Genomic DNA, 22,634 nt, shown 5'->3' with positions numbered 1-22,634 from the left:
CACACACACACACACACATACATACACACACACACACACACACACACACACACACACCGATGGATCTGAAATGTCATTTCGCTCGATAAATACCCACTAATACGACTATTTCTAGAAGGGAATGTTTTATCTACTTAATTCCGAAAGGATGGAAAACAACAAACAACATCCTCAGAGGAGAAGCAAACGCCTTGCATGCGCTTAGTAGGTGCTTTCTGCCAGTGCCGGTGAGATCTGCCCACGGCCACGTCGGGGACATCTGTGCACCAGGAGGAGAGGCAGCAACAGGACACGGGCCCTCCGTGTGAGCCCGTGGGCACCTGGGCGACCTGGGTTCCCAGAAGCGCTCGGGGAGGAGTGACCTGGGAAACGGTGGGGACAAGGCCACTGAGGTCACAGCACCTGACACCATAGCAGCGGCTGTCAGAGAGGATGGGAGTGCGGAGCTCGGGGAGCCCTCTGCGCACAAGCAGCCTGGAGAGACACGTCTCCTTGATGCCCTCAAAGAAACCAATGGCCCCGGCTGGTGTTGCTCAGTGGGTAGAGCGTCAGCCTGCAGACTGAAGGTCCCAGGTTCGATTCTGGTCAAGGGCACATGCCAGGGTTGTGGGCTGGATCCCGTCAGGGGTGTGCAGGAGGCAGCCGATCCATGGTTCTCTGCTATCACTGATGTTTCTCTCTCTTTCTCTCCCTTCCTCCCTGAAATCAATAAAAATCTATTTTAAAAGAAGAAATGGGTGCAGGCGGCTGGACACATGCCGTTGGGAAGGGACACGGAGCAGGAGCCACAGCTCCCGGCGCTGAGGGGAGTGTGGGAGCAGCCGGAGCTGAATCCCCGCAGGCGGACCCCACTGCAGAGGAAGAACACCATCCATCGAGCGTGTCCTTTATTTTTCTCTCTTACATTTTTTCCCAGTGTCTCTCTAGATGCATAAGGACAACCCAAATATTTGCATAAAAGATTACGGAGAAAATGACTCAAAGCCCCAGCAACCGGGCAGAAGACCAGCGCCCAGCCAGGTCCAGGCGGAGCTGCGGCCCGAGGTCAGGGCACCCGGCCAGCGGGCGCTGTGGCAGCGGAACCCCGTCCCTGGGGCCAGTTTTCATCGCGACGGACACGGGAGGAGGAAGGGCGCGTGGTTTTGCGGGAACCCCTTCCGCGGCTGCTCCCCGATCGATCGGGCCCGGGAAAGGCGGGGCGCCCAGTCCTCTGGGTCGCAGGTGCCTGCGCGCCGGGAGGTTCTGGGGTTTAAACTGAAGGGGAGGACGGTCTCCCCGCCGGGCCTCGGCGGGCGTGGCCGCGGGCAGGACTGCCCTTTGGTTGGGGGGACACACGTGCCACGGTGGACAGCGCGTCACTGCAGCCGCACGAGGACCCGAGGCCGTAACGGGCGCCCCTAGACTTTCGGGACGTGCCCCGCGGGGTGTGACTGCCTCCCGTGCCCGCAGGCAGATGTGGGGGAGACTCAGACACGAGGCCGCGATGACCGCTGGGCGGTGAGAACCCCGGGCCGCCCCCTCGGAGACATTCACACCCGAGGAGGACCCGTCGCCCATCCCCCGCCGACAAGTCCGGGCGGCGCTGCGGGCGGTTCGGCCTCCGGCTCAGGGGACCCGCCCCCGCCGTCTCGGGGCTTCGCGGGCCCCGGGCGCGGGCCCCGGTGGGTGGGGTGGCGGGAGGTTTCCCGTCGCCGACGCGGCGCTGGGGGGACTGCAAACAGGAACGCGGCGCAGCGGCTCCGCGCGCCCCGAGAAGGCGGAAAACCGTGAACCCGTAAAGGTGCGCTCCCTCCGCCCGGCGCCCTCCCGCCCGGTCCCTCCCCCGGGGCTGGCGGGGCGCAGGGACGGGGCGGGGGGTGGGAGGCGGGGGGAGACCTGGCCGAGGGCGCCCCTCCCGCCTCGTCCCTCCCCCGACGCCGCGGCGCACCGGGCAGGTGTCTCCCGCGGGCGCGGGTCGGGTCCCGGACTCGGGGCTGCGGCTGGGCACGCGGGTCCCGGACCGGGAAGTGTATCTGCCGCTTCGGGCGGGCGGACTCGGGCTCCAAACACCAGCGCGCAGGTCCGAGGTCGGCGGGACGTCGGGGGGCCCGTCCGGGGGGCGGGGAGGGGGTTGGTCCGCGCGGGTCCCCGACGCCCAGCCGAGGTGAACACGTCGCCGGCGGCCCCCGCGCGCACCGCACACCGGGTCCGAGCGCAGTCCCGTCGCGGGGCGTCCCCTCCACCTGCGCGCTCCCCCCGCCCCCCGCCCTCGGGGTCCCCGGTCCCGGGTCCTTGTCCCCCGCGCCCCGCGCACGTGCGTCTCCTCTACCTCCGGCCGGTCCCCGAACCCCGCTGTCCCCGACCCCCCCCCCCCCGCCCTGTCCCGCCCCCGCGCGCGGCGTCCGCCCACCTGCGACCTGTTCCGGCCCCGGAGCCCCGCCCCCGGAGCCCCGCCCCGCGCGCCTGCGTCCGGCCCGGCCGCGCTCCCCCCGCGGCTGCGCAGAAGGCCCGGCCCCGCCGCCCCGGCCCCGCCCCCGCCCCGCCCCGCCCTCCGCCTGGCGGACGCGGCCGCGACAGAAAATGGCGGCGGCGGCGGGGACTCGCGCGTCGTCGTCGGGACTGGCGGGCGCGGAGGCGGGCGGGGGGTCCCTGCAGGCGGGCGGGGCGCGGGGCGCGGACTGGCGGCGGCGGCAGCTGCGCAAGGTGCGGAGCGTGGAGCTGGACCCGCCGCCGGCCCCGCCCCGGTCCCCGTCCCCGGCGCCCGAGCCTGCGGGCGGCAGCGCTGCGCAGCCCGTGCCCGAGCCGCCGCCCCCCGGAGCCGCCAGCCGCGCCGGCGCCCACGCCCCGGAGCCGGGGGACCGCGGAGACGCGAGCGCCGCAGAGACCGAGCCCGCGGAGCCGCCGCCTGCAGCCGCCGGGTGAGCCGCGGGCGGGACGGGGCGCGGGGCGGGGACGGGGCGCGGGGCTGCGCGCCCTCCGGGTCCGGATCCGTGATTGTTCGCGGCCGAGTGACAGGCGTGCGCGGGGGCCCCGGGGACCCCCTCCCCCCGGCGGTGTCCCGGGGGCGCAGGGGCAGCGGGAGGCCCGCGACCGGGACCGGCCCGCCCGAGGCGGACACGGGCCCGGCCTCGGAGGCGCCTGTCACGGCCGCGGGACCGGCCCTGGTTCCGGACGCGGCTGCATCACGAGGACCGCGGCGACTTGGTCGGCCGTTGGCGCGGGGGCGCGTGTCCGCTTTTCCGGGTCCCGGCCTCACGGGGCGGCTGCGGGGACGGCCCGTCCGCCGGGCGGGGAGCTCGCACCCGCGTCTGGCCGGGCGCGTTCCGGCACCTGCACACCTTCCTGTGCCGGGACGTTCCTTCCCGGGGGCAGGGTCGTCGTGCCCCGGGTCCGAGCGGCGCGTGCCCCGGGGTCCGGGCGTTTGGAGCCGCTGGGAGCGCCTCCGTGGCGGCCGCCCCGCCCGAGCCGCGCTGACCTTTACCGGAGTCCGAGGCTGCCCGGGGCCAGCTGGGCTTCGGTTCATCTGCCAAGTGATTTGGCTCTTTTTTTTAAACTTGATTATTGGAAACCTCCGTGTTTTACTTGGAGGCTGTCCGCGAGCGCGCGCGCGCACCCCAACCCCAACCCCAAAACATGGTCAGCGGACCGCGCACCGAGGCCGGCACCGGCCGAGCTTCCTGTCCGCGCCGGACCGGCCTCTCGGGGACGCGCCCCCGCGCTCCCGGTCCGTGCGGATGGGGCGGACGTGGCGAGAGTGATTCTTTGAAAGCAACCAGCTCCCGACAAGCTCCGGAAGAAAACGCGAACCCCCGAACCTGGTCCTTGTAGCGGCTCTGGGGGGGCCGCTGTTCGTGGGTGCAGCCGGCACCCGCCCGTGCGGGCATCGGTGGAAGGAGCTGCGGGAGCCGAGCCGCCGCCGCTGCGAAGTTCGCCTTGGTAACCGGCCCTTCCCTCGGTGTGGACGGTGCCTTGCACCGCAGAGTCCTGAGCTGGTGGCTTATCAGCAAGTCATCTCCTAAGAATGAGCCTCACGCACCGGAATGCTCGCCTGCTCGCCCCGAATGTCATCCCTGGAGATTTTATTTGTGGTAAAAGGTTTATTCTCCAGCCTTTGGAATACAGCGGCTTCCCCCCCCCACACCCCGCTTTCTTGTCAAGAGGGTTAAAATTCATTTGAATCTGTTGGTATAAACACTTTCATTGTGAGCTGCTCGGTAAAGTCTCATTTGAACTCTGCATTTTAATTTTCTCGACAATAGTTACATTCATACCCAGGAGGGAACTCCATCGGACCGTTTTCATGTTGCCGTAGTGGTTCGGGTCCGGGACCTTCTGTCTGCAGAGCGTTCCAGGACATTCTATTCCAGAATTTCCCTCCGTGTTTAGCCTTTGGATGTAGACATTGAACGTGTAGAAAATGCTTTTGTGAAATGTGAATTGCATAAATGATACTCGTATTAAAAATAGAAGGTTCCGGTCTGCCCCTGGTCCTGGGGTCGCAGCTGGAGTCAGTGGAGGCTTTGTGCCTGTAAGTGGCGCCCAAGGGTTTGGAATTTTTCCTTATTTTACAGAATTAGGGGCTTTTTTCTTCCAATGTACTGTCTTTGAAGAAAAATTACAGTGTTACTCTCCAGTGAGCAGGCCATTGTGAGTTTGGTGGATATAATTACTCCATCCTATTTTTGTAACAAAAAAGCCTGGCTATCAGTTTGCTGGCCCCAGGAACGGAGGAGGTGTCTGCGCTTGTAAATGTTGGTTTTTGTTTAAAACTGAAGCTGTTTCGTAGGCTGCTTTATACCTCATGGCACTCAGCTTTCACTTCCTGTTAGACGCTGGGAGGCTAAAAATACAATGTAGTGATTTAAAAAAAAAAAAAACTTTCCTTTTTACTAAAGGAGGTATAGAAACATTATTACCTAAAATAAAAAATTTTTAAATTAAGTTGGTGATCTTATAAGGTCATCGAAGTAGTTACATAAGTGAGCCTGCCACGAATGTGTGTGTTTCGTAGCTCTGCGTGGTCTCCGAGGGGCTCTGTTCTGAACCAGGTAGGGAATTAGTGCATTCTTCAGAGATTAACCTTATTAACTATGACTCTGAGCGAGAAATGTGAGAGCGGCACTGGTGCCAGCTGTTTTCCTTCCCTATCTGATGCTGGCGAGGGGACTGGTCCGCCGGCATTCCTCCGGCGCGATCTCCGTGCAGCAGCTCCACTCCCCAGGCACAGGCAGGAAGCAGTCCTCCGGCTCCCGGCTCCCCGAGCAGAGGGTGCACGTCCCAGACACCGTCCGACCTGTGACCTGTGGCAGGAAGGTTGCCACATAGGGAAGGAGGCGTGGCCGTCGCCTCCAGCCGGGCTGGGCCAGCTGCAGCTTGCCTGGCGTCTGAGCGGCCTGCTGGCCCAGCGGCCAGGAGAAATGACGGGGTGGCCAGGCAGTTCCCGGGACGGGTCCCCGAGGGGAAAACGGCACTCGGTGCTCCGAGTGAGAAAGGACAGGGCAGCCGATGCCTTTTGCCGCCCCCGTGCCGGGTGAGAGGCCGATGCGTTTTGCCGCCCCCGGGCCGGGTGAGAGGCGTTCGGCCGAGGTGGCGTGGGAAAGTGACCTCGGTTACGGAGCCACGGAGCCCTGGAGCGGCGGCCGAACGCCTCTCACCTGCGACGCTTCGCGGGTGTCAGCCTGACAGGTCTGCCCTGGGCTCGGCGTTGTCCTCAGTCCTGGCCGCCTCACACCGGAAGCCAAGTTCGACAGCGCTGAGCAGGGGGCGGGGGGAAGGTTGATGGGAGGGACTGGGCCAGGGATGAGCCCACGTTGTCTCAGAAAGCCTTGAAGGACGGACGTTTTCAACGGGAGAGAGATGGTCAGGACCCGGCTGAGAGCCAGCGGCCCCTTCCAGGGGCGAGAAGAGGGCGTCGCCGTGGCCGCAGCGCGCTGAGGGAGCAGTGGGGTGTGCAGTGCCTTTTCCGGGGTCACCTTCCCTGTGGGCCATCACCGCTGCGTCCTGGTTCCGTGGTTGAGGCGGGAACTCGCGCGCGAAGCTGAAGCCATCACACGCCCCCGAGCTGGGCTCAGTCCTGACGGCGCGGCCCCCTCTCCCCCGCTCTGTGCCGCCTCCGTTTCTCTTTCAAACTAGCAACCAGACTCACAGGCCTCGGGCGGACGCTGTCCGGTCACAGCTGGCAGGTTTCTCTGCGGGACCAGCGCCAGCCCCGTTCCCGCCCGTCGCCCGGCCGCCCCGCAGTGCAGCCAGCCTCGCTGCCTCCTGGCGGCCGGGAGAGCGGAGTGGGTGGAGCGCCTGGTAGGCGTCTCGCTCCTGCTGATTCATGTTACGGGAGACATTGACGTCCCTCACGGAGAGAAGGCTCCCTGGGCTGCCTGCCCCCGGGTCGGCTTCAGACCGTTCGCCAAGCATTGAGCCTCGGTCTGCGTGAGGAGGAAAAGGCACCCCCATGGACCCGTCCGGTTGGTAGATCACTGGACGAACACGTGTTACATACAACCCCACGTCCAGTGCGGTGACACAGGGGACCCCCAGATCAGACACGTGTGCTCGGACTCAGCGCACGGCCCACACTGTGCCCCTCTGACTTCTGGGGAGGCGGGGCCCCCCAGGTTAGTGGTGGAGGGGCACCGTTCCTCTCTGCCTCTGGCCTCCTTGTTCCTGGGAGGGACGCGGGTCAGGGCTGCGTTTCCACTGGATGGAGGACACAGTCTCGGTACCAGGTTATTTCCCACCACTTCTGCCTCTGCTCTTAGCCCCGCGGAAGCTCACGGAAGAGAGTACCAGTGGGGGTGGGGGCGAGAAGCTCAGCGCCTGCCGTCGCCGCCGGTTCTGAATCTGTCTGTCTTAGGAGAAACCAGCTCTGCTGGTTGAGAAGACCAGGAAACGTAAAGTGAGACAGCGGGGGGCCCGGCTCCGCTGCTCCTGGCCGGCTGTCGGGGCTCCGGCTGCTGGGAGGGGAGGACCCTGAGAACCAGCCGTGCTGGTGGTTTCGTAGGTTGAGATGTGGGGTCAGGAGCGGTGGGGGCTCGAGGCCCAGCGAGCGCCTTTTCCTGAAAGGACTGCCACCTGGGAATTCCTCCTGGACCCCAGGCCTCCGGAGGCTGGAGGGGGCCCCGCCCTGGCACGGCGCCCGGTGGGGGTGAGCGAGGGGGAGGCGCTGGAGGTGGCGGAGGCTTCAGTCCCGCCCACAGACGTGGTCCTCGAACTGCTACACCACTGAGCCCCTGCCGGCGGGTCCGTCGGCTCTGGCGTCCTCGCTGTCTTCACCGACCCCCGCTGGAGTCTGGCCCCGGGAACGGTACCAGGTGCCGTGGGTTAGGATGGACTTGTTTTCTCCAGGTGCTGTGTTAAAACCGGTGGGTCCGAAGGCGGCAGTAGCCACTGGTGTGGTCCGTGTCTGCTCCGGCGCCGGGCAAGCCTGTTTCCCAGGAGGCTGGGCGCTCGCTGGGTGTGAGCACCTGCCGTCTGACGAGTAGGAGGCAGTGACAGCGACTGGTTTTATGAAGGGAAAGTCGCCAGCTCAGCACCTGAGTGCAGCTGGAGCCGTGCTAGAGGGTCAGGTGCTGGGAACGGAGGCTCTGCCGTCAGAAAGTGCCTGGCGTTCGGGCTGAAGGTGGGCCCTCCCGGGTGTGAACCTGACCGTCCTGCCTCGTGCCCGTCGTCCCCTTGGACGATACGTGAGCAGATGGGGTCCCAGGCTTGTCGGCTCCTCTGCCCCCGCCAGTCTCGGCGATGCCTTTGGCCCGTGATTGGCACGGCCCTCGTGGAGGCTTCGGGCCTCGCGGGCGTGTGGTCTGCGACCTGCTCGCTGCCCTTCCAGTCTGCTCTCCATGTTTGTAGCCAAAGTGATCATTTACAATAAACCTGGTTATCGTAATTTTCCTCTGGGAAAAGGAGCTCATTTTAAAAAATTAGTAAATGGAATAATTTAACTTAAAAACCTCCCAGTGTTTCCATTTGGAAAAGCCCAGAGAACCTGATGAGCCTGGGGAGTCCCCGAGGCCTGGCCCCTGCTCCGACCACACGCGCCCCGGCTCCCACAGGATGGGTCTCTTCCAGGGCCTCGGACAGCAGCACCGCCGACCCTGGGCCTTTGCACGCCCACGCCCGCTGCCGGGAACACTCCCGGGTCCGCTCTCATCGTTCCATCTTGGCTCACTGGTGTGACTTTACAGGCTGTCCCACGCCCTTCCCAGACCCAGACCCGAGGGGCAGCGCCCGTGGTGGGTGGGACCCAGCGTCTGGCAGGAGCCCTGGCACCGAGCAGCACTCAGCAGATACCTGTTGGCTCAGTGGACGAGGTGCTGGCAGCCTGGCACGTGTACATAGTGGGCCATCTGTCCTTCCCCTTCCGTCCGCACAGCGGGGCCCAGCTGAGGTCCCGGTAAAGCCTAGCAGTCGGCGCTCCCAGGTTCCTGCGGGTGGACGCCCGGGAGGGCCTGGCTGTTAGACACACCGGTGCCTCCCGCCCTCGGTGCCTCCCGCCCTCGGTGCCTCCCACAGTGTAATTCTGCACTCCCACAGGAGCTGAGCGTGTGTGCGTGCGTGTGTGTGTGTGTGTGTGTGTGTGTGTGCGCGCACGCGTGTGTGTGTGTCCATGTGTCCATACACACGTATAGGCACCAGGTGTTAGCGTTAGTGTGACGATTCCTTCCGTCAAGTCCTCAGAACGTCGTGTAAACTTCAGACCACGTTTCGGATCTTGTCCTAATCGCTGTACTTCACCCCAAATGTGTTAATTTGTTACTGACAGTCATTCCACTTGGGACAAGTAGAAGTTCGCAGTGGCATTAACGCAAGGATTTTCGCTTGGCTGGAGTGGCTCAGGGGTTGAGTGTTGACCTATGAACCAGGAGGTCAGGGTTCAGTTCCTGATTAGGGCACCTGCCCAGACTGTGGGCTCGATCTCCAGTGGGGGGCGTGCAGGAGGCAGCCGATCCATGATTCTCTCTCATCATTGATGCTTCTCTCTCTCCCGTCCTCTCTGAAATCAGTAAAAATGTATCTTTTTTTTTAAGCAAGGATTTGCTGGGCAAGCGCTGCATGAGGTTCCAGGAGCCTAGGGGAGCCGAGAGCCCAGGTGCCGGTAACTGAGCCTGCAGCCCTTACCAAGCTCAGCGCCGGGAGGGAGAGCCCTGGCCGCCGGAGGCTGTAACCAGACCCGGCTTTGAAGTTCTCTGATTTACACTTGGACCTGGGCTCCCGGTGCGGCTCAGCCTCGCGGACACCTCCTTCGGGGAGTGTTCTTGCAGCCTTGCGTGCAGCGCCCTGAGAGGCAGCAGCCGTGAGAAGGGCTGGCCGTGGGCGAGGCCCTGAGAGCCAGGAGAGAGGACGTGCTCCCTGCAGACGGGGGCCACCTGGCGTCGGCCCGGAGTTCACACACCTGCACAGCCTCAGGGCTATGCGTGGACACAGCGCAGCACTGCCCGCCCTGCCTCTTGGGCAGCCGGGTCCTTGTTGGTAAAATGAGTGAGGTCCCGTGTGCATGGCGAGCGAGGCCCGTTCCAGGCTTGTCCCGTTTCTCCCGTCGGGGAGCTGAGCTGGGAGGCCGGCAGCACCTGGTGCTGAGAGAGCGTTTTACTCCTTGAGGAGCAAACGCCTGGCTGACCTGGGGGAGCGGCTCCTGCGGCCTCGGGGACACGAGGGGCGCGTTCCCTCAGGGTCCCCACCGTGGGGCGCTGCTCGTGAGGAACGCCTGTGGCTGTGTACTGGGACCGTGTGTGGCTGTGTCTGTTGGCCGTGTTGTGCTCTGCAGTTTCTTTGGAAACTTAGTAATTGGTCACCAGGAATATACTGGCGTCTCCTGGTGAGACTGGGCGGCGTCAGGAGTGTCTTCACGCTCTAAAGACATGTTTTGAGACACACGTTTCACTTTCCTCTCCTTCAGAATGATTGGTGCGTCTGTTACTTACTGCCTGGATCTCTGTCACATTCCTAAACTCTCCTGAATTCTCCCCGGGCAGTAAGTCAGATGACTCATTGAACCTTGGGTTTTTGAAGACGTGCTAGATTACTGTAGACGCTGATGTACCTGGGAAAGCGTGAGCGTCCTCATCTCAGTTTACTTTGAATTTTGAGAATGTGTTTCAGTTGCTCTGGGTCAGCGCACCCCCGTGCCGTTACACAGTCCTTGTGTGTGGGATTCAGAATTCATAGGATAAAACATCTTCATAAAATGATCGCTCAATCCCGAAAGCAACAGAAGTTATTTTTAAATGTGTGTCTTCTTCACCCACCAGGAAGGATTGCACGGTGCAGCCTGCTGGAGCTGCTTGCTTCTCAGCAGTCTGGGTGGTGGTTTGGATGACGGGCGTGGGGCTGTCTTTTTCATGGCTGCGTAGTATTCCACCGTGTGGACAGCTCATGAACCGGTTTCCTGGTTTTAGACGTTTATGTCGTGTGTTCTCGGTGGTTACGCTTGGCTTCAGGGACCACCATTGCGTGTGGATTTGTGCATTTAGTTCTGTAAAATGTTCAGCAGTGGAATTGCCGAGTCAAAGGACATGCGTCCGAGACGCGGTCACATGGCCGTGGCCCTGAGCAGCGCCGGCCGGTCCCGTTCGCTCTGGCGTGTGCGGGCGGCCCAGCCCCTGGCGGCGAGGGCGGGCTTCGTCCTGTGTTTCCCACGTTCGGGCACCACTGCTCAGCGCGTCCTGACGACTCCCGGCTGCCTCTCTCCGGCAGAGAGCGGTGTCGCTTCCCGTGCCGGTCTGTGGGCGCCTGTGCGAGAAGCTTCGCTCTGCCTTCCTGCGGCTGCTTCTCTCCATGCGGTGGTGTGGGTGGGGTTTCAGGGACGGTGGTCGTCTGTCGTTTCTTCTGTGTTCGGTCTCAGGGTCCCGTCTCTTAGAGAGTGAGGGGCAGAGACCTGCTGGCCGCCCTCGGTCCCCCTCGCCCCGTCACTCCCCAGCTCACCTTTTCCTCCAAGAGCTTCGGTGGGTTCCTCTCTCTGGAACACGCGTGGGCCCCTGTGCTGCTGCGGTGAGCCTGACGCAGGCGCCTGAGCGGGTGGGTCTCCTGCTCTGGGTGCTGACATTTCAGAGCTGCGGCCTCTGGGCAGCGCTTGGTGCCAAGCAGAGTGTGGCTGCCCTGCTGGCCTGGCCGCGCGGCCTCGCACCCCGGGCCCCAGGGCACTCCGAGGGGGGCTGGGTCCCCCAGGGGCCTGTGAAGGTAGCAGGCAGGGGTCCGTGATGCCGGGCACAGGCCTGCCCGCTGGGACAGGACGGGCGGAGGCAGCGTTTCCTGGGAGGGAAGCTGGGCCTGCCAGGCCCTGAGGAATGCGGAGAGGTCAGCAGGTGGAAGGGGCCGCGGTTTCGTGGCCTCGGGGTGGGGGCGTGGCGAGGGCCGCCTGGAGGAGGAGACCTGGAGGAGGCCCGTGGGGTCGTCCCCTCGGTGGAGCTCAGGGGGCAGGCGGCCCAGACCCTCCTGGGTCGGCTCCTGGCTCAGGTCAGCGAACACAGCGCTTCCTGCGGCCTTGGAGCTCGGTGCTCCCTGGCCAGCCCCCAGGTGTCCCCTGAGGACAGAAGAAGCCTTTGTCGCCTGGTAGGTAACCACAGGGCCCTCGGAAGTGGGTCAGGAGGCCCGGGGAAGGGCTGCCTCGGCTGGTGTGGGCGGCCAGGGCGCGGGGCTGGGCCAGACCTGTCGCCCCAGCAGCCTGGGAACCGCAGGGCAGCCCCTCGGCCCAGCCTGGCCCTGCCCTGGCTCGGCTGCTGGGCTGGTCTCCTTCGAGCGGCACGGGCACGGGCGTGGTTCGGAGCCGCCTGGCATCAGCCCGCCAGCCCTTCCCCCTCGGCCCAGGGCGGCCCCGCCCCTGCGCCTCCACTTTCCCCTCTGGGAATGGGAGAGTGGGGTGAGTAGGTGAGGGAGGAGGCGCTCAGTAAACAAACGCTGGTGACCTCACAGGTGAGGGGGGAGCGAGGCCCACGGAGGCAGTGGCACCGGCTGTGCCGCCCTGAGAGCCGCAGGTCGGCTCTCCTGACGTCTGGGCTCCCTTCGCGCTCTAGCAACTTCCCAATTTAATTTGAAATATTTCTTACGGCTAAATTTATTTCAATTATTGAAACAATTCATTTTTTGAACTTACAAACTCATGGAATTTTAAACCTGGGTACCAACGATAAAGAAAACAATGGAAAGCAGCGAAGGCTCAGGAAAGAGAGAAGTCGTGTTTGTTAACTGACAGCAAGTGACGAGGAAATAGTTCTTAAAAACCCTCTGCTGGGGGAGCAGCACTTTGCGAAGTGGAGATGGATCAGGGCAGAGCAGTCAGCGTGTGTGTGTTCAGCAACAGACGTGGAGGCACTTCTGAAAACAGTTTAAATCTAATTTTGGTAACTTTACAATTAAAAGCTCTCTTTTCCCCTCGACTTCAGTGTGAGGAAGGGACCTTTCCGGGGATCACCTCTGGGCAGAGCAGTGCCCTGGCTTTTCCTGTTGTGTACAAAGCCCTTTCACACGTACAGCGTGTAGACACGTGTACACGTGTGTACTTTGTTGTTCATCGTTACAGCATGTATGTGCATGTGCACATGAGATACAGTTTCAGTGACACCGGCTTACGTAGTTTCCGAATCGTGACGCCTCAGATTTCCTTGTGTTTGGGGTTCTTGTCACATCGTCTGGACAGAGGCAAGTTCTGGGAAGTGTGAATTGCACAATCAGTCTTTTTCTTTTTACGCTAAGAACTTGGGGCTCAACTTCTAGAAACTTGTGACTTTCAAACAGACCTGGAGCAGGACCGTTCACTGTTTCAGTCACGGGGTTGTACCAGCCGGAAGCACATTCGCACAGAACTGAGCCCTCGCGGTTTTGCGCCCTCCGGACGGAAGCTGCCGGCTTTCTCGCTTGCTGGGGTCCAACCCCAGCAGGTCCAGGGGTCCCCAAAGGTGTAGACGGAGTCGGCGAAGAAGGAATGACACGGAGACAGCGTTCAGTTGATCAGCAGCCTAGCCAGGATCTCTAGCCAGGATCTCCAGCCAAGTTCTGGTCTGGATCTCCAGCCAGGTTCTGTAGCCATGTTCCCTTGCTAGGTTCTCCAGCCAGGTTCAGTCACCAGGTTCTAGTCAAGTTCTCTTGCCATGTTCTATCCAGGTTCTGTAGCCAGGTTCTGTCTCTAGGTTCTTCAGCCAGGTTCTCTTGCTAGGTTCTGTCTCTAGGTTCTGTGGCCAGTTTCTGTCCAGGATCTTTTGCCATGTTCTCTCCAGCGAAGTTCTTCTGTCTCTAGGTTCTGTGTAGGTTCTGTCCTGTTGTCTTGTTACATCCGTATTTATACCAGTTGATTCCAATCCTATCAATCTCTATTCCAAAGGTTAGGGCGTTTCTTATCTCCATTCCAGGGAGTAAAGATTATGTAGTTTAGGCATGATTGTTTGTAGTTAAAGTGATTAATTACCCGCCTGGCACTTAGTTAAGGGGTTTTATTCCCTCCCTAACTTCAGGGGAAAATCCCTACCTGGGGAAACAACCTTTCTCAGAGAGGAGACCTTGGTTAAAACACATAGTGCCAAGGTGAGCAAACATATTAAGAACAGTATGCCATATATGCCAGGTCCCTTGAAACAGCAAGGATGGACTGGCTCCCGGCACTCGCTGAGCACGCAGCGCCCAGCGGGCACCACTGGGGTCCCGGTTCCTGGTGGTGACGGAGGCCTGCCCCTCCCGCTGCCCCCACCCACGTCCGTCCTCGCCCTGATTACGGGATGGGTCACGCAGACCAGGGAGCAGACGCTGCTCATGAGCCAGACGCGGCTGATAAGGAACAGAGCAAAGTCCTCTGGGCCTTGGTGGCGGGCCTGTGCTGCCAGCCCGCGGCGACCTGACAGCTGGCTGCCAGTTGCGTCACCTGTAAACGAGGCAGCGAGCCTGTCCTCTGCACACACACCGAGTGATCGTGATCGTGATCGGCGGTTTCCCCGAGCGGACAGGGGCGTTCCCTCCGCTGCCGGAGGCCTGCTGGGCGAGTTAAATGGAGCGAGACAGGAGAGCAGGGCCGGCTGGTGGGGGCGGGTCCAGGTGGCAGCTCACGGCAAAGAGAAAGGCTTGTGCTCAGCAACTTCCTGCCTTCTCTCCTCCCTCCCACTTCTGGGCCGAGCTCTGGCGGGAGGATATAGCCACCAGTGTCGGAAGTCAGCTTCTCTCTAGTGAGCAGCTTGCTACATAGATGTGCTCGGGATCCGCGTGTAACGTGCTTGCTTCTTGCTGAGGGCTCCTCCCGATGCCCGTGTCACAGGTTTTAATTACTGAAAACACATTAGATTAATTACTAATGTCTGAGGAGAGCGTGTGGCTGTCCGTACACTGAGGAAGTGGCCTTGCTTTTCTGTTTGTTTCTTACCCAGCGCATGTGCACACGCTTGCACACGCACCTTGCTCCGGTGCTGCCTTCTCCCTCCCGGCGGCACGTGTTGGGGTCTCGCTGGCGCGGGCGTGCAGTGAGCTGGGTACACAGGACTCTGGAGGGCGAGGTTCCTGTCATGCTGCCCCCCCCCCCAGTGCTGCTGAGGCCTTTCTTAGAGACAAACCTCACGGCAGATCACGTCTGGGCATCAACAGGGCTTGCATACGTGATCAAATCCGCTTTTCACGTTGGGTTCCTAGCCCTCACTTTGATCTCCAGGCTCATGTCCTTCCTCATGTTGTTACCTTGGCCCACAGGGTGTCGTTTCCTGTGGATGTGGACAGTGAGCCGCGCTTTCTATTAGCTGAAGCCAGAGCGTTTCTAACTGTGCCGGCGGCCAGGCCTGTGCCGAGCCCCCCTCCACCAGCAGCCTCGTGCACGCGTTCCACGGCCCCCCGAGCCCGCTGCCCGTGCACGCGTTCCGGAGATGTTAGCCGAAGGCCGACACTCAGTACAGAGATATGCCTTGTGCCTGTCACTCATCTGTTGTTTGCTCTTCCCCATAACACAAGCAGCACATGCCCACCCACCAGCGTGTTCTCAGGCATCCTCCCTGGGGACTAGAGGAGCCTGGTAGCTCTGAGAGAACACACAGGCCCCCCACCCACCCACGGTCCTCCCGACCTGCGTCCCCCCAAACCCACAGTCCCCCCACCCACGGGCCTCACCCGCATTCACTCCCACCCGCAGGCCCCCCACCCACCCACAGTCCTCCCGACCTGTGTCCCCCCAAACCCGCAGTCCCCCCACCCACGGGCCCCCCCACATTCACTCCCACCCGCAGGCCCCCCACCCACCCACGGTCCTCCCGACCTGCATCCCCCCAAACCCACCGGCCTCCACCCGGACCTCTGGTAGACAAAGGAGATGACCTTTGTGTTGATGACCTCTCTCGAGGTCACTCGGGTAAAATGACACCCACTCCGGGCCAGGAAGCATCCTTCCCTCCACGGTCCCTGACGTTCCCGTGTGGTCTTCACTTACATTAGTGCCGTGTCTGCTGTCCCGTTGGCCGCACGCAGCGTGTGCTGCCCGTGGACACGTGCCTGTGGGCTGGCGTGGCCGCTGACAGGCTGTGGTGCCTGTGCCGGCAGCCGGGCCCAGAGGCCGGCCCCTGGTTTCAGGGAAACTTGCAGGAAACCGAGGGTGAGTGCTGGGCTGTGCCCAGAGCGTGTGGGCGAGAGGGCGGCCCCGCGGTCCCTGCGCCCGGGTGATGGAGCAGCAAGGACAGGAGGCAGGAGAGTGAGCGAGAGGTCAGACCCCACCCTCACAGCCAGGAGCGGCTCCGCTCAGGTCCTGGAACTGATTGATTGAATCTTACCGGCGGGCAGTGTGTGAGGCGATCCCTGGGGGGACGACGTTCCTCAGCTCCGTGTTTACGCCTGTGACGCCAGCTCCGGCTGAAGGCCCCTGATGCTGGGGCTGAGGATGAATGAGCAGATGCAGGTCCTGTGGGCACTTGAGTTCCTTGATCCGTAGGCCCAGGTTCCTCTCGTCAACCCTGACTCCTCCCTCTGAGGGTTCGAGGTTTCCCGGGAGAGAGCAAGGAAGCACTGGGGAGCCCGAGATGCCAGGACAGGTGGCCCTGGAGGGCGGGGGGAGAGGGGGGGACCTTGTCCCAGGAGAAGATGCTCAGCACCGGGTCCCGGGGCAGGAACGGCAGGCGGCAGGCGGTCTCCACGCGGCGGGTGTGTGGGTGCCGGTGTTGGAGCCCGGTGCTCCCTTAAGGGGTGACAGGTGCCCCTTGAGAGGCCAGAGCAGGGCGGGGGGGACACAGGGAGCCAAGGCTTGGTGCAGCAAGAAGTCTCGGGCTGGTCGGGTTGGGTTTGTTTTGAGGCAGGAAGATGGCAGAAGCCCGAGGCTGGAAGGTGGGGAGGGAGGGTTCCTGTGAAGCAGCAGCGGCTCCTGAAACCCTAACTGGAGGGCCTGGCCGGGGCGCCCGGGAGCAGCCTGTGACGGCGTCTCCATGGTTACTCAATGCTCCATAGCAGTCTGCTCTGAGTTCATCGTTGCAGCTGATGCGGTGACAGAACATTCATTCACTCAGCAAATTGAGGAAGCGTTGGCCGAGTGCCAGGCCCCCGTCCCAGCGACGACAGAGGGACTCCCGCTCGCGTGGGGACCACGTGGGGACCGAAGCGTGCGCTGCCGTGCTCGGGGCCCCGCCGGCGGCCCTGCCCGCGGCCCACGCGCTCAGGGGTGGTTCTCTGTCCAGCCCCTGCCTTCTCCCCTCTCCCCCATCGTCCTGCAGAAACGCTGTCCTGATCCGTTCTAACCGGTCAGCGTGGGCCGCCTGCTCCGGTCGGACTTATGCTGGAGGCACGGGTGGCGGCCCCTGGGCGGCTGTTCCTCGGCCCTTCGTGGTGAGAGGGCCTGTGTGAGGACAGCGGTGGCGGCCCTGCTCCCTCATGTCCTGTGGGTGCCTGGCGTCGCGCAGCCGTGGTGCGTCCGTGGCCGGCAGCGGAGGGGACGCTGACGGGCAGTGGGCGTTGATCTCGTCGCCTCGGGAGCCGTGACGGCCTCGCCTGTGGGACGATCGCCATCTCGGGTCTGAGCAGCGAATGGTGGGAAAGCTGCTGCCAACGTGGGCCCCTCAGCAGAGTGTGTGACGAGCAGGACCCGGGACGGGCAGCGCTAGTCCCGGCCGCCGGCCTCGTGTTCCCGGCTCCCGCGGACTTGACCCTGAGCTGCCCTCTGCCCTCGGCACCAGCTGCTGCTCTGCTCCCCCAGCCGGGCGGAGCCGGCGTTCGGGCCGGTGCCTGCTCTTCATGCTTCTGCTGTGGTTTCCGTGCACCTGCCAGCTGCACCCCCGACGGGCGAGGCTGGTCCAAGGAGCCTGGACGTGGGTCCCAGCCCCTCCCGTTCTCCCCGTCACAGCTGCCCCTCCCCCGTCACCTTGCTCCCAGCCGGGTGTAGTCTGGTTCTGCAGGCCCCTCTCAGGCACAGACTCACTGGGAGTTTCTGGGCCCCTTTACCATTGGCCACAGGACAGTCGCAGCTTCTCTCTGCAGTTTGCCGAGAACTGTGGTGGGTACTGAGTTACCAGGGCCTCCGGAAGCTCATCTAACGTCTTCCAGATCTTTCTGGCTTGGAGCCTCCTCCCAGCCCATGTGTGAGTGCAGACGGGACAGGGCTGTCAGAGTGAGGACAGGAAATGGGAGTTGGGGGGGGGGGGGGCGTCCCCTCACTGAGCCTCCCTCTCCTGGCTCTGCTCTGTGAGGGCAGGGACAGGAGTCAGGGCCCATGGCTGCCCTCGGGGACCGCCCAGCCAGGTGTGGGCACTGGAGGCCTTTCTAACGGGTGCCCCTGCCCGTGGGGTGGGGACGACACCCAGACTGTGTGAGAGGGGCGGCACCCGAGGGGGCTGGAGGTGGCGTCTGCGACAGCTGCTCCGTGGGGTGACCCTGAGCCTGAGGGCACGTGGGACCAGGGTCTCGGGGGGCAGGCGGGTTTCCTTCCTCACGTCCTATCCTGTTAGAGCCTCATGCGAGGGTATGTTTGTGTTGGTTTTGGAGAGAAACAGAGAGAAGCAGCGATTGGTTGCCTTTCGCACACGCCCTGACCGGGGACCCGCAGCCTGGCTGTGTGCCCTGATTGGGACTCGAACCCACAACCTGTTGGTGCCCGGGTGACGTCCGCTCACTGAGCACCGGCCACACTCGTTCATGGTCAGCTTTGTTTCCATTTCCAACCCAGCGTCGGCCGAAGGACCAGGGCTTGAGTCAAGGTTACTCCAGGTCAGAAGATTCCCTGCACAGCAGTGAACGGCCGTCGTGTTTGGAAGCGGAAGCCACACGACAATGTGCTTTGTGTGTGAAGCAGTCACTTGCCCACTTCCCCCGTCTTGTGCTTTTATTACTGAACTCGTTAAAGCAGGACCTGGGGGTGATGGGCACATGCCAGGCTGAGTCCTAAGTCAGAACCGTCCGGTTTAAAATGCATCGGTCAGTGCTGGTCCTCAGGCGTGGCTCTCGGCTCGGGAAGGAATGGGCACAGCTGTGAACACCTGGGCCCCCGCGGGCGAGGGCGTTGGGGCGGCAGGAGGCGGCGTGGTCTCAGATGGGCGCCCGTGTGCGCTGCCTTCCCTTCCATCCTCGGGGGAAGGGCGCCACCTAGCGAGGGAAGGTTGCTAGATGCGGTTCACCTTGAGTTCTTGCTTCCGGGCGTGCGCTGCAGTGGATGCCACACGTGCCAGGGCAGTCAGCTCCCCCCTGAGCCCTCCCAGGGGTCAGCCAGGCGGCAGGTGTCTCAGGGGGAGCTTGTGTCTCCAAACCAGCTGTGCCGACAGCATCGGAGCAGCGTGAGCCAGCACCTTGCCAGCCGAAAGCCCCCCTCCCGCTCCAGGTGCTCACGGGGTCCTGTCGCTCGGGGAGCCCAGGACCTGGAGGGGTGGGAGCACAGGACACGGCCAGGCTCTCCTGGGACCCTGTCCCCGAGGGGACCGTGCGGGCGCTGTCCACACGGCTGGGCCCCAGGTCGTCCGAGAGGTTCCTGGGTTGCAGACCCACACGCCTGCTTCTGGGGGTTCCTGATGAGAAGAAGGTGGTGTCTCCGGGAGAGGTGAGTGTGGAGCCGGCGAATGCACTCGGTTCTACGGGAACTTTTCGAGGCCTGAGCTGCCGTTGGCACCTGGGCCGTGTTTGGCTCCATTGGGCGCCAGGCACCATTGTTCCCGCCCCCTCGTCCCTCAGGCTCGGCAGATAGAAGCGCCCCGGTTGTGCAGTCGATGGGTCTCCACGTGCAAAGGGGCCCCTTTCAGTCCCGCGTGCTGGGGGTCTCCTCGGCGTCCAGACTTCTTAAGAGAAAACGGCTCGTCAGGGGGTTTTGGCCGATGTCACCGTCTTCACCGCAGACCTAAGCCCTCGGCAGAGGGAGCGGCTGGGCCGGGGACAGTCAGGACCTCCGCGGACGCCCTTCTCTCAGGATGGCCTGCGCTGGCGACACTCCTGTCTCCGGGCCGGCTGTCGGTCTCTCCCGCGGTTGTTCGCGGTGCCGTCGGGCGCTGAGGAGGTGCTGGGTCTGGGGAAGCTGAGGGGTCTGTGTTGAGGGGACAGCAGCCGGCATAAGTTTCTGCTCTGGGTTTTCCTGCTACGCCTGTTGACCAGCTGAGCCAGAGGGTGACAGGGAGGGTCCCGGGAGGTGGCTGCAGCCTGCACCCGCGCCCTGGGCTGGAGGCGGACACGCTGCCTTGCCCGCGTGGGGGGACGCGTCCGACCCTCCCTCTCATGTGTACGTATCACTCGTCTCTCACACACCTAGCACCGAGGGGGATTCTTGGAAGGAAACACACGTTTAGACAAACACTGTGGCAGGTTGCATCCTTTTCCTCGCTCACGTCCGGTCCATGTTCGGAGGTTAAGGAAGAGGCTGCTCACAGGCCCGTTTCTCCAAAGGTTTCTGAAGGTTCTTGTCAAGCATCAAAGACACAGCAAAGGTGGAGTCAACAGTGGGATGTTCAGCTCGAATATCAAAGAGCACAGAGCGCCTGGAGGCTGCGGGCCAGCCCGAGGCAGGTCACTGGCCTGTGGGGTCCCAGGTGCTGCCGAGGTGAGAGCCGGAGGTGAGAGCCGGGTCTGCTCTGGGCCGGGCCGAGGTGACTGGTGCTTGGGTAGCAGCGTTTCTGAAAAGGGCTGAGTTCGAGGAGCAGCATCCGGGACAGTTGGCGGCTCCTGGCGGCCTCGGCCCATTGGGCCTGCGGGGCCTTCTCTTTCCGTCGCTGAGGTGTCATCTGATCTGTGACAGGGTGCCTCTTACAAATGCACAAAACCAGTGTCTGTCCAGGCCTGGCTGCTGTGACTTGTCGCGTGAACATTCCCATCGATTTCGGTTCCTAACTTGGGGCCCGTCGGTGAGCTCATGGGGCTTCGGCCGTCAGACCTGACCACACGCTGGCTCGTCTCCTCTGATTTGTGTTGTGCTGACGGCGAGGTTGTCTCCTTGGCTGCTGTGCAAAACCAGTGTTTTCTCCCTGCAGGTGCTACTCTCCGAGGACCTTCATTTCCTCGGCCCTGACCTTGATCTGCCCGATTTTCCCAGGTCCCTGTGGGCTTGGCTGACCCTGCGCGTCTCGGCCGCGCCTGGCTGCTCCCCGCCAGCTGGTGTGTCTGTGGCCTCGAGCCCCCCTCCCCCGCAGGTCTTCGCGTCGCCCTGACCGGCGCCCACACGGGTGCTGTCCCTTCCTGTCCCCGGCTCGTGGTGCCGGGGCCAGTCGCGCTCCTGCGGAGGGTTGTCCTACGTTCCCCTGTGAGCGCACGGGGGCGTCTGGGACGTCTCAGCGCCACTGCGGACGGCCGTCCTGGGGTGCGTCCCGGACCCGCCTGGGCACAGGCACAGCGGGAGGGAGGCTGGGACCGAGAGGGAGGCTGGGACGGACCCGCCGCGGGTGCTGGGCTCCGAGGGGTGAGGAGGGCAGAGGGCTGCCGTGTCGGGTCTCGGGCAGGAGCACAGCCGGGCGTGGCACTCGCTCCGGTCTCGCTCGTCCGCCGCCGGTTGGTCCGCGCGCCCTTTGCCTCCCTCGGTGACCGGCGACCCCGGAGCCCGCGGAGTTGCCAAGGGGACTTCCCCGCGAGGCAGCCGCCTCACGCGCACGACTCCTGGATGTTGTGGTCAAGAAAGGTGCCTTTTCATCATCAGAGTCTTGAGGAGGATTAAACAGAAATGTGATTCACGAGAGAAAGCAGCCCAGACTCTTCTTCCTTCGCTCCTGTCTGCTTCTGCCCCGTCCCTTCCTGGCGGCGGCTCCGGAGTGTATGTCCGTCTCTGACCTCTGCCGGCGCGGAGGGTCTGTAGCGCACACACTGCGCTCTCGCCGCACGGGACGCCGGCACATCCCTGCCCGCGAGGCGTGTGCCGTGAGCACAGTGGGGCGGCTGCGCTCCGCTGAAGGGCGATCGGAAGCCACTGCCTCGGTGGTCTGGCCCGGCCCAGTGACTCCGCCTTTTGTGAACTTCCTGTTGTTGTGTCTGCAGGGACTGCAGAGCGCCTTTACTGTGCGCTAATTTAGAAATAGGAAAGTCTTTCGAACGTTCTTCCTGTTTTCTTTGGAATTCTTTATACATCCCGGAGGCACAGGGAAACTGTGGGCTAAACGGCTGCGTGTTGTCACGTGTGCTGAGTACACCTGAGCCCGGCCTTATTCCCAGGACTCGGTGATTAGAAGTGACAGCCGCCACTCTGACTCAAGCCCACCAGCTTCGGTCCAGGTCCCGCCACCCCCAGCTGTGTCCCTGCCAGGGCTCCCGGGCCCCAGGCCCCAGCAGTGCCGCCTGGGGGGGGGCTGCTGGGAGGGAGAAGTGTGTGCCCCCCATGCCATCACCCGATCCCTTAGGACATGTCCGTGTCTCTCCCGCCACTGGCTGTGGACTAACAGTGTTCCCAAGCTCAGGACGAACCATCTAAGAAATACATCAAAGTTAGAGGGGACCGTAGGGTTCTGCTTGATCATTTCTGAGTTTCCCTGGGTGAGTGCTGGTGAGCAGGATGGGTTGGGGCCGTGGTCGGCAAACTGCGGCTCGCGAGCCACATGCGGCTCTTTGGCCCCTTGAGTGTGGCTCTTCCTAAGCCTTAGGAGCACCCTAATTAATTTAATAACAATGTACCTACCTATATAGTTTAAGTTAAAAAACTTGGCTCTCAAAAGAAATGTCAATCCTTGTACTGTTGATATTTGGCTCTGTTGACTAATGAGTTTGCCGACCACTGGTGGGGGCCTTCCTGTTCCGTGCTCCCCGGCAGCCCTAGCACCGGCGCCTGTAAACTCTGCAGTGAGCAGGACGCGGCCCCAGTGATGCTCACACGCCCTCTGAAGTGCCCGGGTGTAGCCGTGACCTTTCTAGTTACGTGTCCATGGAAAGTATAAACTCTTGTTTTACTTGTTCTCCCAAATGATTTCTCACCTGTCACCCTCTGCCCGCCCGCTGCAGGCCGGAGATGGAGAGCAAGGACACGCTGCGGGGGCTGCACAGGATGGAGGACCGGCCGGAGGAGCGGGTGATCCGCGAGAGGCTGAAGGCCACCTGCATGCCCGCCTGGCGGCACGAGTGGCTGGAGCGCCGGAGCCGCCGGGGCCCGGTGGTGAGTGGGGCCGCAGGGCGGGAGGAGGGGCGTCGGCTGGGAGCTGGTGGGACTTCAGTCCAGGTGCACAGGCGGTTTGCTTGCTCTTGTAGCTGCTGACCCTGCTCACTGAGTCCCGGACACGGGCTGGTGGGCGGGAGCCAGGAGTGGGAGCCTGCGGGCCGGAACGCTTGGGCAGCACTGCCCC

The 22,634-nt window shown here is 63.0% G+C and overlaps 1 protein-coding gene across 2 annotated transcripts in view; it reads left to right on the top strand.

Moving 5' to 3' along the window:
• The first annotated feature begins 2,553 nt into the window (after positions 1-2,553).
• The window catches only part of MAP3K1 (mitogen-activated protein kinase kinase kinase 1), a 46,665-nt gene continuing 26,584 nt past the window's right edge, over positions 2,554-22,634 (top strand). For both annotated transcript variants that reach the window (XM_036308656.1, XM_036308657.1), the window contains exons 1-2: positions 2,554-2,897; positions 22,297-22,447. In XM_036308656.1, the coding sequence (XP_036164549.1) occupies positions 2,560-2,897; positions 22,297-22,447 (489 nt within the window). In that variant the 5' untranslated portion in view covers positions 2,554-2,559. The remainder of the gene's footprint in view (positions 2,898-22,296; positions 22,448-22,634) is intronic.

The sequence above is a fragment of the Myotis myotis genome, unplaced genomic scaffold, assembly GCF_014108235.1.
Source record: "Myotis myotis isolate mMyoMyo1 unplaced genomic scaffold, mMyoMyo1.p scaffold_m19_p_5, whole genome shotgun sequence".
Lineage (NCBI taxonomy): Eukaryota > Metazoa > Chordata > Mammalia > Chiroptera > Vespertilionidae > Myotis > Myotis myotis.
This window is presented reverse-complemented; position numbering and strand designations above follow the sequence as displayed.